Below are 16,182 nucleotides of genomic sequence, written 5' to 3' on the forward strand. Positions count from 1 at the left end.
CACACATATATATACATATATACACTTACATACACTTATACACTAATACACACATATATATACTTATATACACTTACATACACTTAATTAATTATAATTAATTATGTACACATATACATGCATATAAATGATATATATAGTGATATATATACCATATATACTCACAAACTACATAATAAACACTAACATGGTAGATGTACTCATACTCACTCATAGAAGCTCTCTGATGGCGAGGCGTCGGTGATCACCGGGTCGTCGAGGTAACGGTAGAGGGCGTCGGCTACGGTTCTCTCAGACCGACCAATCACGATCCGCACCGGGACGTCAGCTGACCCCTCGCTGGGCCCCGTCCGACACACCAGACGGCTGTCACTCACCTGCTCCACCCTGAGGACACCACAGGTCAGACTGGGAGAGGGCGGCAGCCTACTGGTCTACCAGTGTACTACCAGTAGAGACAGGTAGGATAGTGCCTACTGGTAGGATAGTGTCTACTGGTAGGATAGTCTTTACTGGTAGGATAGTCTTTACTGGTAGGATAGTGGACTGGTAGGATAGTGTGTACTGGTAGGATAGTGTCTACTGGTAGGATATTGTTTTACTGGTAGGATAGTGTGTACTGGTAGGATATTGTTTTACTGGTAGGATAGTGTGTACTGGTAGGATAGTGTTGTACTGGTAGGATAGTCTCTACTGGTAGGATAGTGTACTGGTAGGATAGTGTGTACTGGTAGTATAGTGTGTACTGGTAGGATGGTCTCTACTGGTAGGATAGTGTGTACTGGTAGGATAGTGTCTACTGGTAGGATAGTGTGTACTGGTAGGATAGTGTGTACTGGTAGGATAGTGTCTACTGGTAGGATATTGTTTTACTGGTAGGATAGTGTGTACTGGTAGGATAGTGTTGTACTGGTAGGATAGTCTCTACTGGTAGGATAGTGTACTGGTAGGATAGTGTGTACTGGTAGTATAGTGTGTACTGGTAGGATGGTCTCTACTGGTAGGATAGTGTGTACTGGTAGGATAGTGTCTACTGGTAGGATAGTGTCTACTGGTAGGATAGTGTCTCCTGGTAGGATAGTGTGTACTGGTAGGATAGTCTCTACTGGTAGGATAGTCTCTACTGGTAGGATGGTCTCTACTGGTACTTGTAGGCTGGTACTCACAGAGAGCAGGGCTGCAGGCCCACGTAGGCCGTGAGGTCGGAGGTCAGTCCGGTGAGCAGCCGCTGGCCCTGGATGGTCAACAGAGTCCCCCCAGAGACCGGACCCTGAGAGGGGACCACCGCCACGACCTGGGGGTCCTTCACACATAGATACACTTATAGATATATATACACATATAGGTATTAATGTACATACATATACATATATGTATATACACATATCTATATTCACATTGATACACATACATGTGTGTGTGTGTGTGTGTGTGTGTGTGTGTGTGTGTGTGTGTGTGTGTGTGTGTGTGTGTGTGTGTGTGTGTGTGTGTGTGTGTGTGTGTGTGTGTGTGTGTGTGTGTTTGTACCCGGTAAGTGAAAAGTTGGCTTGATCTTCCAGGACGATGTGTTCCCACAGTAACCAGGACTGGACCCTCCTTCGGCCCGACAGCAGGCTGTAACTCACACACAATCCTACACACACAAACACGTACAAACACACAAACACACACACACACACACAAACACACACACACATGCATCATCAGAAAAGGATGATGTGTGTAGATTAGGTTTGTGTGAGTGTGTGTGTTTGTGTGTGTGTGTGTGTGTGTGTGTGTGTGTGTGTGTGTGTGTGTGTGTGTGTGTGTGTGTGTGTGTGTGTGTGTGTGTGCGTGCGTGCGTGCGTGTGTGTTTGTGGACCTAGTAGAGATGAGGTGTGTGTGTGTGTGTGTGTGTGTGTGTGTGTGTGTGTGTGTGTGTGTGTGTGTGTGTGTGTCTGTGTGTCTCTGTGTGTGTCTGTGTGTGTGTGTGTACCTGGTAGAGATGAGGTGTGTGTGTGTGTGTGTGTGTGTGTGTGTGTGTGTGTGTGTGTGTGTGTGTGTGTGTGTGTGTGTACCTGGTAGAGAGGAGGTGTGTGTGTGTGTGTGTGTGTGTGTGTGTGTGTGTGTGTGTGTGTGTGTGTGTGTGTGTGTGTGTGTGTGTGTGCGTGTGTGTGTGTGTACCTGGTAGAGATGAGGTGTGTGTGTGTGTGTGTGTGTGTATGTGTGCGTGTGTGTGTGTGTACCTGGTAGAGAGGAGGTGTGTGTGTGTGTGTGTGTGTGTGTGTGTGTGTGTGTGTACCTGGTAGAGAGGAGGTGTGTGTGTGTGTGTGTGTGTGTGTGTGTGTGTGTGTGTGTGTGTGTGTACCTGGTAGAGAGGAGGTGTGTGTGTGTGTGTGTATGTGTGTGTGTATGTGTGCGTGTGTGTGTGTGTACCTGGTAGAGAGGAGGTGTGTGTGTGTGTGCGTGCGTGTGTGTGTGTGTGTGTACCTGGTAGAGAGGAGGTGTGTGTGTGTGTGTGTGTGTGTGTACCTGGTAGAGATGAGGTGTGTGTGTGTGTGTGTGCGTGTGTGTGTGTGTGTGTGTATGTGTGTGTGTGTGTGTGTGTGTACCTGGTAGAGAGGAGGTGTGTGTGTGTGTGTGTATGTGTGCGTGTGTGTGTGTGTGTACCTGGTAGAGATGAGGTACTTGTCCGGTTTGGGGGTGCAGGGTTCCCCCACCACGCTGACCCCCCCCTCCAGGTCCTGGGGCCGGACCCCAAGGTTAGACCCCCAGATGGTCACCAGGACCCCCCCCTCCAAGGGACCGGAGACCGGGACCACCTGCAGACAGACAGGCAGTCAGGCAGTCAGTCAGTCAGACAGACAGACAGGCAGTCAGACAGACCGACAGACAGACAGGCAGTCAGACAGACAGACAGGCACTCAGACGGACAGACAGACAGACAGACAGACAGACAGACAGGCAGTCAGACAGACCGACAGACAGACAGGCAGTCAGACAGACAGACAGGCACTCAGACGGACAGACAGACAGACAGACAGACAGACAGACAGACAGACAGACAGACAGACAGGCAGTCAGACAGACCGACAGACAGACAGGCAGTCAGACGGAAAGACAGACAGACAGACAGACAGACAGACAGACAGACAGACAGCATCAAGTAGACTCTGAACATGGTGGTTCAGTAGTAATATTAGTTCATGTAGTATTAGTACATTACAAAGGAGGAGGAATCCACAGGGGGGGAGGAGTCCAAACAGGGGGGAGGAGTCAACATACAGGGGGAGGTGTCCACACAAAGGGGGAGGAGTCCACACAGGGGGGAGGAGTCAACACACAGGGGGAGGACTCCACATAAAGGAGGAGGAGTCCAAACTAAGGGGGCGGAGTCCACTCAGGGGGGGAGGAGTCCACGCAAAGGGGAAGGAGTCCACACTGGGGGAGGGCTCTCAGTTAGGGGGCGGGGTCTCAGTCAGAGTGGGGGTACCTCTGTGATGTGTGGGGGCGGGCAAGTGTCAGCTGGGATGCCAGCACAGGATTGGTTGAAGGCGCAGGAAGAGGACTCCGATCCTGTGCACCAGACACACCCATAGGCCTCAGGCACCGCCCGGCACTGGGAGCAATCTGATTGGCCGGCTGAGCAGTCATAAAGCCTGACTGGAAGACAAAGATTTAAATAATTACATAAATATTTGGAACACTTTTTACATGGGAGATAGGGTTGCTCGATTATGGGAAAAATCATAATCAAATTTTTTTTGGTCAATATTGAAATCACGATTATTCAAACGATTATTTTTCAGCTTGAAACATGTCGTATTTATTCAGCATGTCTCCGCCAAAAAAAACGTTGTAACTGAGAGCTGTTCTGCCCTTTCTGTAAAACATTAAATTAAATAAAAAAATTGATAAAAAAATGAAAAACTCGATTAGGTTAATTTTGTGATCGTTTGACGCTAAAATCTAAATCGCGATCAAAATTCGATTAATCGTCCAGCCCTAATGGGAGATATATTGAAATTCATCCTGGGTACATGAATATGCAGTTAAATACTCCTGGATACATGAGTATGCAGTATAAATACTCCTGGGGTATATGAGTATGCAGTATAAATACTTACAAGACAGGGTAGGCAGAGTGTCGATGCGGACCTCGTTTCTCTTCAGATAAACTGGAGCAGAATACTCCAACTGTTTGATGGAGAACTGGAACTGCACACACACACGCACACATACGCAACCACACACACACGCACACAAATACACACACATACGCAAGCACACACACACACACACACATAGACACACAGGTGGATATAAAGCACTATGTAGCTGTGTGTGTGTTTGTTTGTGTGTTTATTTATGTGTGTGTGTGTGTCTGTGTGTGTGTGTGTGTGCGTTTATTTGTGTGTTTATTTATGTGTGTGTGTGTGTCTGTGTGCGTGTGTGTGTGTGTGCGTTTATTTGTGCGTTTATCTATGTGTCTGTGTGTGTGTGTGTGTGTGTGTTTGTGTGCTTGTGTTTGTGTGTGTGTACCTGATGTGGACTACAGGTGAAGATGTGTGCGTGTGGGTCATCTGTTTTCTCCACTGTAGCGTTGAGATAAAACGGAAATCCTTCTATGACGACCACACACACATAGTCAGCCTCCCCCTAAAACACACACACCACACATACAAATTGAAACACGCACACACACACACACACACACACACACACACACACACACACACACACACACAACACATGGGTTAGGGTTAGAAGTGGAAGCTTATTACTTGATGTTTTCCCTATCCAACAGCCTGCATTTTATTACAATTACAAAATACAGCTAGTTTAGTAGTATACAGTAGTATATATACAGTAGTATATATACAGTAGTATACAGTAGTATACAGTAGTATATAGTAGTGGTATCCTACAGGGAAGAGGTCCAGGTTGCGGCCAGCTAGGCTCAGGGTCAGCTGGTACTATAGCAGTATATGTATAGTAGTATATATATTGTAGTACACAGTAGTATACAGTAGTATACAGTAGTATAGAGTAGTATATATACAGTAGTATACAGTAGTGGTATCCTACAGGGAAGAGGTCCAGGTTGCGGCCAGCTAGGCTCAGGGTCAGCTGGTACTATAGCAGTATATGTATAGTAGTATATATATTGTAGTACACAGTAGTATACAGTAGTATAGAGTAGTATATATACAGTAGTATACAGTAGTGGTATCCTACAGGGAAGAGGTCCAGGTTGCAGCCAGCTAGGCTCAGGGTCAGCTAGTACTATAGCAGTATATGTATAGTAGTATATATATTGTAGTACACAGTAGTATACAGTAGTATAGAGTAGTATATATACAGTAGTATACAGTAGTGGTATCCTACAGGGAAGAGGTCCAGGTTGCGGCCCAACAGGCTCAGGGCGGTGGGGAAGGCGGTCGGGACGAGGGCGGAGCTCAGCAGAGACACGATGACCGGACAGGACGCCACAGACCCGGGCTGCACCTGCACAACACACAGACAGGTAGATGGACAGACAGACAGGTAGATGGACACAGACAGACAGGTAGGTAGATGAATGGACAGACAGAGGATGTGGTTAAAGAGGGCGTGTTTAAAGAAGGTGTGGTTAAAGAGGGCGTGGTTAAAGAGGGTGTGGCTATGGTGGTGTAGTTAAATTGGGCGTGGTTAAAGAGGGTGTGGTTATAGAGGGTGTGGCTATAGGGGGTGTGGCTATAGAGGGTGTGGCTATAGAGGGCGTGGTTATAGGGGTGTGGCTATAGAGGGTGTGGGTGTGGCTATAAGGGCTGTGGCTATAAGGGGCGTGGCTATAAGGGGGTGTGGCTATAAGTGGTGTGGCTATAGGGGGTGTGGTTATAGAGGGTGTGGCTATAAGGGGTGTGGTTATAGAGGGTCTGGCTATAGGGGGTGTGGCTAAAGAGGGTGTGGTTATAGAGGGCGTGGCTACAGAGGGTGTGGCTACAGAGGGTGTGGTTATAGGGGGCGTGGCTAAAGAGGGTGTTGTTATAGAGGGTGTGGCTACAGAGGGTGTGGTTATAGAGGGCGTGGCTACAGAGGGTGTGGCTACAGGGGGCGTGGCTATAGGGGGCGTGGTTACCTTGTGGTTGTGCAGGGCGTGCTGACAGCTGGGGTCAGAGGAGCAGGTCTGGTCCAGAGGACACCAGTTACACTCCCACACACTGGATACACACGCCATGCACCTAACACACGCACACAAACACACAACATATTACACACACACGACACACATACACAAATTATACACACACACACAAAACAAAATACACACACATTACACAAACACACACACACACAAAGTAGTGTGCAGCAGTGTGTAACCTACGGGGAGGGGGTGTTGTGTAGCAGTGTGTAACAGTGTGTAGTAGTGTGTAGTAGTGTGTAGCAGTGTGTAACCTACGGGGAGCTGGTGTTGTGTAGTAGTGTGTAGCAGTGTGTAGTAGTGTGTAGCAGTGTGTTGCGGTGTGTAGCAGTGTGTAGCGGTGTGTAGCAGTGTGTAACCTACGGGGAGCTGGTGTTGAGCTGCCCTACGGCGCCACAGTCGTAGAAGGTCATGTGGGTGGAGGCGATGGTCACATGACCGAACATCAGAGACACGGGCAGGGTCAGGTGATCTGTCACTCAAAAAGACATTACAGGTCAGGTGATCTGTCACTCAAAAATACATTACAGGTCAGGTGATCTGTCAATCCTAAAGTCAGGACAGGTCAGGTGATTTGTCACTCAAAAAGACAGGACAGGTCAGGTGATCTGTCAATCATAAAGAAAGGAAAGGTCAGGTGATCTGTCACTCATAGAGACATGACAGGAAAGGTGATCTGTCACTCATAGAGACATGACAGGACAGGTGATCATCAATCATCAAAGGCGCATTCACGCTCCTGGTGATAACGAGACGGCTCGTCAGTGATGACGCTCAGACTTACGTATGACAGCGACCGTTCATGTGCGCTGCGTTGGGTTCGCGTTTGCTCATTCGCGTAATCGAGCAATCGCACAGAAAATACATTTCAAAGTGGACCGGCCCACTTCCCAATCTTCCTGATCTCCAGTCCCTGCTGCAGAGCGAATTCAAATCTCCGGCACAACGGCCTGGGGGTCTAATGTTGTGAAATATATAAACTATAACCGCATTTAACATTAATCGCAAATATCCCGCTGCTTCGGGTTGTCCTTTGTAGGCGCAATGAGAGGAGGCGCAGGCGAATCCGCTGTCAGTGCGTGTGCATTTATCAGTGATACGCGGGTTGATCCAATAGTGTACCCGGGCACCACTGGCATGTATGCGCGCTTGTCTCTGTGTGCGTGTGTGAACGAGAATGACAGGGAGAAAGAGTGCTATGCAGAGATTAATGAACGGAACGATATTTATATTTCAAAATCCCCCCCAAAAGCTGAATCAATTTGTGGCGCCCGGTGTTCATTCTGCGACGCTGCGCCACACATTGGTGTATGTATGGGAAACACTGCGTTGATTTAACTTATATTGACGAAAACGTTTATGTCCCGCCATGTTCATGCGCGTCACTACTAAACCATACGTCACATACTGGGCTACTCTGTTATCAAAATCTGGCCCCAGTTGCCGAACCGAAGTAGAATCATAACAGCGTCAAGATGTGTCGTTCAAGAGGACTTTCCGACGTTCCCCATAATTTCCATTGATGTGAACGCAACATAAGGCAGGGCAGGTCAGGTGATCTGTCACATGACAGGTTCGATTTATTTTACTTTATTTTAGTTCTTTTTAGCAAGGGTTAGTTATTATCAGTAAGGGTTAGTTATTATTAGTTATGGTTAATTATTACTTGTTAGGGTTATTTATTATTAGTTATGGTTAGTAATTCTTAGATATGGTTAGTTATTATTAGTTAGTGTTAGTTATTATTAGCTAGCGTTAGTTATTATTAGCTAGCGTTAGTTATTATTAGTTAGCGTTAGTTATTATTAGTTAGTGTTTGTTATTATTAGTTAGGGTTAGTGAGTTATTATTAGCTAGGGTTATTTATTATTAGTTATGGTTAGTTATTATAAGTTATTATAACTTACCACTTCCTGTAGGTCGTGCTGGGAGGAGTTCTGGTGAGGGTGATTGACAGTTGATAGTGGTACCCGTGACGACTGTCTGCTGTCGTGGGAGGAGCCCAAAGGCGCAGGACAACGCGTCTTGCTCCGAGAGGGTGGGGAGGTGGGCTACGGTCAGCGTTACCTAGGCAACACACAAACACACATCAGCAAACACACACAAACAGTGATAACCCAAACACACACACAGTTTAAAAACACACAAACACAGTTAAAAACACATACAAACACGGTTACAGAACACACACACACACACACACACACACACACACACACACACACACACACACACACACACACACACACACACACACACACACACAAACACACACACATTATTTATTGGATTATTTATGAATTGATCAAATGTTTCTAAAATGTCAACAGGGCCCCTGAACAAAAGCACTTGTGTTGTGGCCTCAATACTGGGTCAGGGTTAGGCTGCTCTGAGAGGCTTGATAATACAGAGCCAGTCCAGAAGGGACAGCAGCAGGTTTGTGAATGACATCATACCTGTACTCGCTCATCTCTGCTGTGATTGGCTGGCTCCACCTTCTGAATGGACACACATTGATTGGTCGTTTCGAAGCTCCAGAGCCAATGGTTGGACGAGTTGCGCGAGCACTCATGCTGTCGAGAGCACCTAGAGAGGACAACAATAAACAACAACAATAAACACAACAACTTAGCAATACACATAGAGGACAACAACCACAATAAACAAAACAACAATACTCAGAGGATAACGATAACAATAAACAACAATAAATACAACAATAGGCAGAGACCGACAGGGTGAGAGATAGACAGGCAGAGAGTCAAAATGAGAGGTTCTGAGAGAGAGAGACAGGAAGGCAGACAGACAGACGGACGGACAGGAGAGAGAGATATAGAAAGAGAGAAAGACAGGGAAAGAGGGATGCAGGACAATAGACAGGCAGAGAGACAGGTGTTCTTACTTTCCCTCCAGAACACACCAGCCACAGTAGGGGTCCCTGAGAGACAGACAGGCCTGACAGCCTGTCTGTCTCTCACACCACGCCACAGGGAGTCTTGACACCTACAAGATGAACATGATGAGTTATTATATTCAATATTGTGATAATAAACTGTGGTTGAGTCACAGGTAAAGTGGGTAAAGTGATAAATAGTCTTAAAGTGATAATCACCAGGTGTAAAGTGATTGATAGTTTTAAAGTGATAACCACCAGGTGTAAAGTCATAAACAGGTGTAAAGTGATTATCAGCAGGTGTAAAGTGAAAATGGTGTAAATTGATACTCCCCAGGTGTAAAGTGATTATCACCAGGTGTAAAGTGATACTCCCCAGGTGTAAAGTGATTATCACCAGGTGTAAAGTGATTATCACCAGGTGTAAAGTGATTATCACCAGGTGTAAAGTGATACTCCCCAGGTGTAAAGTGATACTCCCCAGGGTCCAGTTGCACCAGCAGAACGTAAGGTCCCACTTAGGCTACGTTGAACGTAAATCACCCAAACGTTCGACTTTACACTCTACTAAAAAAATAGCAGTTGCACCAAGCAGATAGTTTCAACGTAACACTAAGTTATAACTTATCTTTTACACCTCCCCTGTAGCTGGTGTAAGTTCCATACTAACGATAAAGAACCGTTAAAAGAAAAAAACTTAAAAAGATTTCAACACTAACGCAGGGTAAAGATGGCTATTCGTTTTGAGCAATGGGAAGAGGACTTTCAATGCGATTTGCGCCGGGAACGGATTGTCCGTGACCGTATCGATCCATTTCTTATTATGATGATGTTGAATTATATGCGCGATTTCGGTTTTTGCCGGGCGGAATATTATATTTATTTATTTATTATAAAATCCGCCATCAAATAGCTTAACCTCACGCCTATACCGTCCAAGCAAATTTTAGAGAATAAATGACTGAAACTGTTTTGTTTGCCCTCTCATTGGGTGCTAACGCGTCTTCACTCGGGTAAGGTGTAAACTTGCCGGTATTTCCTGTTACATTGTTATCTGTCAATGATTGGCTTGAAATTATCTGAACGTCATTAAAAGCGACACTGGTACACTTTATGCACTACTAGTAACGTTACAACTTAAGTTATGGTGGTGCAACCAAATTTAGAACACCTTTAGTTTGGCACTAGCTACGTCGAGCGTAGGGTTAAGGCAGACTTTACACCCGAACTTATGATCGGCTTTACGTTCTGCTGGTAGCAACCAACTGCAGGTGTAGAGTGATTATCACCAGGTGTAAAGTGAGAATCCCCAGGTGTAAAGTGATTATCACCAGGTGTAAAGTGATTATCACCAGGTGTAAAGTGATACTCCCCAGGACAGTGGTACCTTGCTGGAGGTGAGGACGTAGGCATGCTCTCGGGTTCTGTCCAATAGGAGCTCTCTGACTTCAGAACCCTGGTCCACTTGAACACTGTCATACAGCTTGCCTGACCAATCAGAACCCACTAGGACCTAGACATGCACATACACAGAAACACACACACAGCAATGTATTAATATAATCATTAAACAACAATAATTATAATAATATAATATTTGCTGTATTTAAAACGTAAAATATTCTTTATTAAATCATATAATAGTTTATAATACTCTATACTGTGATGCAACAGTGGTACCATTCACCATTAAATTATTTGGTTATTATATTATTAATGTACTATCATATTATACATTATAGCTTTATATATATATGAATACACTTCGTATTATGCGTGTATGGGTGTGACGTGAGTGTGTTGTGTGCTACCTTGTGTAGATTTCCCTCTTTGTCTCCTAGCAGTGCTATAGTGTGGCCCGCCTCCGTTGCCGTGGTGATGGCTGTCAACTGTGTTGTCATGGTAATGGTAGGCGTGGCCGGAAGAGGGATAGAGCTGGCAATGGGGCTGGGGGGTGTGCTCCCCCCCGCAGGGGTACTCAGATACAGAACCCTGGAGAGAGAGAGAGAGAGAGAGAGAGAGAGAGAGAGAGAGAGAGAGAGAGAGAGAGAGAGAGAGAGAGAGAGAGACAGAGACAGAGACAGAGACAGAGAGAGAGAGAGAGAGAGAGAGAGAGAGAGAGAGAGAGAGAGAGAGAGAGAGAGAGAGAGACAGAGGGAGAGAGAGAGAGAGAGAGAGAGAAGAGAGAGAGAGAGAGAGAGAGAGAGAGAGAGAGACAGAGGAGAGAGAGAGAGAGAGAGAGAGAGAGAGAGAGAGAGAGAGAGAGAGAGAGAGAGAGAGAGAGAGAGAGGAGAGAGAGAGAGAGAGAGAGAGAGAGAGAGAGAGAGAGGGAGGAGAGAGAGAGAGGGAGGGAGAGAGAGAGAGAGAGAGAGAGAGAGAGGAGAGAGAGAGAGAGAGAGAGAGAGAGAGAGAGAGAGAGAGAGAGAGAGAGGGACAGAGACAGAGGGAGAGAAAGACACAGAGGGAGAGAGAGAGACAGAAAGACAAAGAGAGACGGATAATAATATATGGAATATATGGAAATATATGATTGTAAGAGTGTATATATGTTAGTGTCTGTGGGTATGTTTGTGGTGTGTGTGTGTATGTGTGTGTGTGTGTGTGTGCGTCTGAGTGTGCGTGTGCGTAGTGTGTGTGTAGTATGCATGTGTGTGTGGGAGTGTGCGAGATTGTGTGTTTATTTGTGTGCGTGCGTGCGTGGTGTGTGTGCGTGTGCATGCATGCATGTGCGTGCGTGTGCGTACCGCTGGAGGGCGGAGACACACCGAGGACACGGCGTACTCGATGTACGCCTCCTCCAGCCCGCTGCTCCCCCTTCCTTCCTGCGAGTAGCACACTTCCTGCGTGCGGCTCAGCATCTCGTCCAGCTCCGCCATGCCGTAGACGCAGAGCGCCGAGTGGTCCGTCGCCACCGGCGTCGAGGCCTGCCCCTTCGCCATGGTGACGAAGAGGGCGGGGCGGGCCAGGTCGGGGGCCAGCCGCGCCCCCCGCGCCAGGTTGTAACCCCCCTTGCAGAGCAGCGGCAGCTCCACGTAGGAGTAGAAGCCCGCGGTCGGACACGCACAGCCGCGCCCACGAGCTGAGGTACTCCTTCCGGTGCCGCGTGTCGCGGCGCGCCAGCAGGAAGTAGTGCGCGTGGTGGGCGCCGTGCCGGAAGGCGTACACGAAGCGGTTGTTGTACTCGGAGTAGCTGCCCACCACCAGCTTGCCGAGCTCCTCCTCCTGGGAGAAGGCCAGGCGGGGGGGCGGCGTCGGCGCCAGGCGGCGGGCCGTGACGGGCGGCACGTCCCCGGGGGCCGCGGCTGTGTAGCCCCCGCCCCACCAGCATCAGCCGCAGCCGGCCGCCGGTTTCCTGTCTGCTGGCGGGTCGTTATGACGACGGCCCACCGTGGCGACGCGCGGGGTCGTTGGCGGCGACCGTACTGGCGTGTCCACGGGGTCGGAGGTCGCGTAGAGCAGCTCCGACACGTTGGCCAGGCTCCTGGGACACGCAGCACGACGGTACGTAACGTTATATAACATAACAATAACATAATGTAACATGATGTAACATAACAGGCTCCTGGGACATAACATAACAATAACATAACATAACATGATGTAACATAACAGGCTCCTGGGACACACAGCACGACGGTACGTAACGTTATATAACATAACAATAGCATAATATAACATGATGTAACATAACAGGCTCCTGGGACACACAGCACGACGGTACGTAACGTTATATAACATAACAATAACATAATATAACATGATGTAACATAACAGGCTCCTGGGACACACAGCACGACGGTACGTAACGTTATGGCATTATAGAACATAACAATAACATATCATTTAAAAACGAGAGATTTCGCTCATCCTTGTACAGAATGAAGAGGTGCTGTACAAAACGTAATTATAGTTGGCATCAAAAATGTTTTTTTTTTTGTTTGTTTTTTTTAAAGCTCATACAATTATTTGGGTCGCACATAAATTGACAGGGTCGGTTGGAAACCGGAACCAAACAAAAAAAAGTTTTAGGCCCAACCTGTAGTAGTAAAAACATTCTCTCACCTGCGGTCGCAGATTCCCTGGAGGACAGACCCACAGACGATGAGCCCTCTCTCCTCCCCCTCCTCCCCCCTCCTCCCCCGTCTCCCCCCGTCTCCCATTGGTCGAGCAGCAGCAGCTGGTTGTGATTGGCCGTGAGCCGGGCGGCGGGGCAGTCCTGGGCCAGGATGGGGGGCAGGCAGTCGGGGGAGTCCAGGCGGGGTCCGGTGGGGGCGTGGCTGAGGGGCAGCAGGGTGGGGCTGAGGTGGTGCAGGTGGTCGACTCCGCCCACGTACAGCTGGCCGGAGCGCGGGTCCAGCAGCAGGTGGCTGAGGGGCGCCCCCCGCAGCTCCACCCGGGTTATGACATCATCGGGGACGCGCCCGCACGCCGCCGGGGGGGCGGGGCCGAGGAGGAGCAGCAGGAGGAGGAGCTGAGGGAGGACCATGGTCCTCAACCTGGAGGACAGACAGGCAGACAGAGAGAGAGACAGGTCTTAGGGTAGGGTATCTCAACGGTTAAGGTAGGGTGTCCTCAGATAGGGAAACTTATGGTACTGTACAGGCGATCTATATCCTGCCCTCCACTAACATACACACATACTGTATACACACAGAACCACACAACATTAAATCCTTAAACCCTCTGTTTATTATGAGACGTGTTTGTGTGTAAAGGTGTGTTGTGTAAAAGTTGTGTGCGATTTCTAATCTTTTTCACTGTATTACTAATGAATATTTTGATGATAGATGCAGAAATTACAATGCGAAGTTTCAAATTCAGTGTTTACCATTTTATTGAGATTCTCATCTATGCCAACTGTTTTCCACGTGTGCGCGCATTGCGTTCGACGAGCCACGGAACGAAAGCGACAAGCATCAACGGGAGCGCCAGCCCGCTCCTGTCGTGCCGTAGGACGCTGCGCCTCCTCTCTACCCCCTCTCGCCTCTCCATTGAGAATACATTTAGCAGGCAAGACAAACGCCTCCCGTGTGGAAAAGCCCTTTTATTGCACATGAAGTCCTGACCGGGTTCAGGTACCCGGCACAAAATTGGATGAAACCGGGTGAAAAATAATGTACTGTGTCGGACACGGGTGCGGGTTGGACGCCTGAACAGCAGGGGTCGGACACCGGGTTTTGCGATTGCGGACTTCTCCCGGTGATGGATGTTATTCAGGAGCGGAGGGGGCAGGGTTTGAGTTAGGTGGGAGCCAGTGAGAGCTGAGCTCCATAGAGAGAGGTCAGGCTCCCATGAAAGCAGCAAACTCAAATATCTGTGGGGGTCTCTGAAAATACAGCAGCATAATATTGTAATTACAAATTATTCTATTTTCCCTTCACATGCAGAGTAATATTGACGTTAAGTAAGGGATTGGTTAAAAATTGCAAACACCGCCCTGAATTCGCGGTGATTGGTTTGAAGTTGCAAATCGCAACATCGCGAAATCCTGGAGGGTCTGCATAATAGCCCATATTTACGTCCTATACTGGCACACTAGCCGCAGTTCGGAAGAACGAGTCAATAGTTTGCGAATTGTTCAAACACACGTAGCAGGTTGTGAAATCTTTCTCCTTCTCAGAGACGTTTACGGGCGCTATATATAATCCCTCACACGTCCAGGTGAACGGCAACGGGCGTCCTTGAATGTCTTTGGAAAGACCTTGAAAGTATTGGGAAAGTATTGGGAAAGTCAGCGAAGGACCGTGGAAAGGACAAAGGCGCTCCTCACTGGGTTGTCGCTCGCGATTCCTCTTCGCCAGAGAAGGTTAGCAAACCCTCGTGGTCACACCCACTATCTGGTGCGGAGGTCCACGGGAAAAAAACCTTTGTTGGCTGCGTTAGCTAGCAGGCCACGAATGTTCAGCTACTTTATGCTAATTAAATGATCGGGTAGTAGTTAATGTGCACTGGTCCGGTGGAGCTCACACTAAAGTTTGTGTTGAACTTTAATAAATAATAATTATAATAGATCAAAATATTTATATAGCGCTTTTTCCCAGTTCTCAAAGACGCTTCACAATCGCTTCATAAACTATATCATAAGAAACAGAAAAAGGCTAAACAAAAACAAACGTAAACAATAGTTTAGAGGTTTACTATCATTTAGCAGACACAATCTTGGATCTTTAGGGTTGCTGATATGTTATCGGCCCTTCCACAAGACAAGCTTCAATCGCAAGCATGTGCCTGCTTCGTCTCACCAACGTTTTCCCTTTCCTCTACTTTCCCCCGCCTTCTCTCCACATTCACCCGCAAACACCTCATCGCGCCCCCTCCTGGTTGATGGCCATATCACAGTTAAATTACAGTAAGCAAAGGACTTACAATACATAAAATAACATTTACAAAATATGCAACCATTGCACAAACGTCAACAAAACATTATGAAAAAACAATAAACTCTTATATAAGGTTGTTTATTCTTATGAATACCCCAGAACCCACATTTCAAACTGGGTTACAGATAGATAGATAGATAGATAGATAGACAGACAGACAGACAGACAGACAGACAGAACAGACAGACAGACAGACAGACAGATAGATAGAGATAGACTGCATGCAGTCTCAATTTTGTCGTTTGTCCTGTTTTGTTAAATCTTGGTTGGCAAGACCGCAAGACCTCAGCGCACCAAGGGAGTGAGCCCGATACTTGGAGCCCGATTATAACTGGGATGTCAAGCGTGGTGACGGCCCTGGGGGCCGGTGTTGCGGTTAGGGCAGGGTTAGTTATTCAGGGCTAACCCTAACCCTGGTGTTTGGGTAGTCTGGGGTGTTTTTAGGTGGTTGTATCCGGAGAGTGTGTTGGTAGGGCTGGAGGCTGGGTCTTCAGAAGGATCTGGTCTGATAGCATCTGATCAAAGGGCTGTTAGAGAAATCTGCACAGATCACCTGCAAAAGCGGTCTCTCTGTCTCTCTCTCTCTCTCTCTCTCACTCTCTCTCTGTCTCTCTCTGTCTCTCTCTCTCTCTCTGTCCTCTCTCTCTCTCCCTCTCTCCCTCTCTCTCTCTCTCTCTCTCTCTCTCTGTCTCTCTCCCTCTCTCTCTCTCTCTCTCTCTGTCTCTCTCTCCCTCTCTCTCTCTCTC

General features: G+C 47.5%; 2 protein-coding genes across 2 annotated transcripts in view; both read right to left on the reverse strand.

Annotated features, from left to right (window-relative positions):
- The window catches only part of plxnb3 (plexin B3), a 31,762-nt gene extending 17,939 nt beyond the window's left edge, over positions 1 to 13,823 (reverse strand). The window contains 23 exon segments of the mRNA XM_060057790.1: positions 211 to 387; positions 1,167 to 1,303; positions 1,528 to 1,633; positions 2,650 to 2,801; positions 3,473 to 3,642; positions 4,107 to 4,197; positions 4,522 to 4,638; positions 5,368 to 5,487; positions 6,101 to 6,203; positions 6,527 to 6,635; positions 8,071 to 8,230; positions 8,620 to 8,749; positions 9,066 to 9,166; positions 10,444 to 10,569; positions 10,868 to 11,008; positions 11,010 to 11,048; positions 11,801 to 12,103; positions 12,105 to 12,368; positions 12,370 to 12,406; positions 12,408 to 12,439; positions 12,441 to 12,537; positions 13,119 to 13,177; positions 13,180 to 13,823. Coding sequence (XP_059913773.1) covers positions 211 to 387; positions 1,167 to 1,303; positions 1,528 to 1,633; positions 2,650 to 2,801; positions 3,473 to 3,642; positions 4,107 to 4,197; positions 4,522 to 4,638; positions 5,368 to 5,487; positions 6,101 to 6,203; positions 6,527 to 6,635; positions 8,071 to 8,230; positions 8,620 to 8,749; positions 9,066 to 9,166; positions 10,444 to 10,569; positions 10,868 to 11,008; positions 11,010 to 11,048; positions 11,801 to 12,103; positions 12,105 to 12,368; positions 12,370 to 12,406; positions 12,408 to 12,439; positions 12,441 to 12,537; positions 13,119 to 13,177; positions 13,180 to 13,542 — 3,134 coding nt within the window. The 5' untranslated portion in view covers positions 13,543 to 13,823.
- Positions 13,824 to 15,876: 2,053 nt separating this feature from the next.
- The window catches only part of cacna1fb (calcium channel, voltage-dependent, L type, alpha 1F subunit), a 21,493-nt gene continuing 21,187 nt past the window's right edge, over positions 15,877 to 16,182 (reverse strand). Inside the window, exon 33 of the mRNA XM_060060098.1 lies at positions 15,877 to 15,963. Within this exon, the coding sequence (XP_059916081.1) occupies positions 15,877 to 15,963 (87 nt within the window). The remainder of the gene's footprint in view (positions 15,964 to 16,182) is intronic.

The sequence above is a fragment of the Gadus macrocephalus genome, chromosome 1 (genome assembly GCF_031168955.1).
Source record: "Gadus macrocephalus chromosome 1, ASM3116895v1".
Lineage (NCBI taxonomy): Eukaryota > Metazoa > Chordata > Actinopteri > Gadiformes > Gadidae > Gadus > Gadus macrocephalus.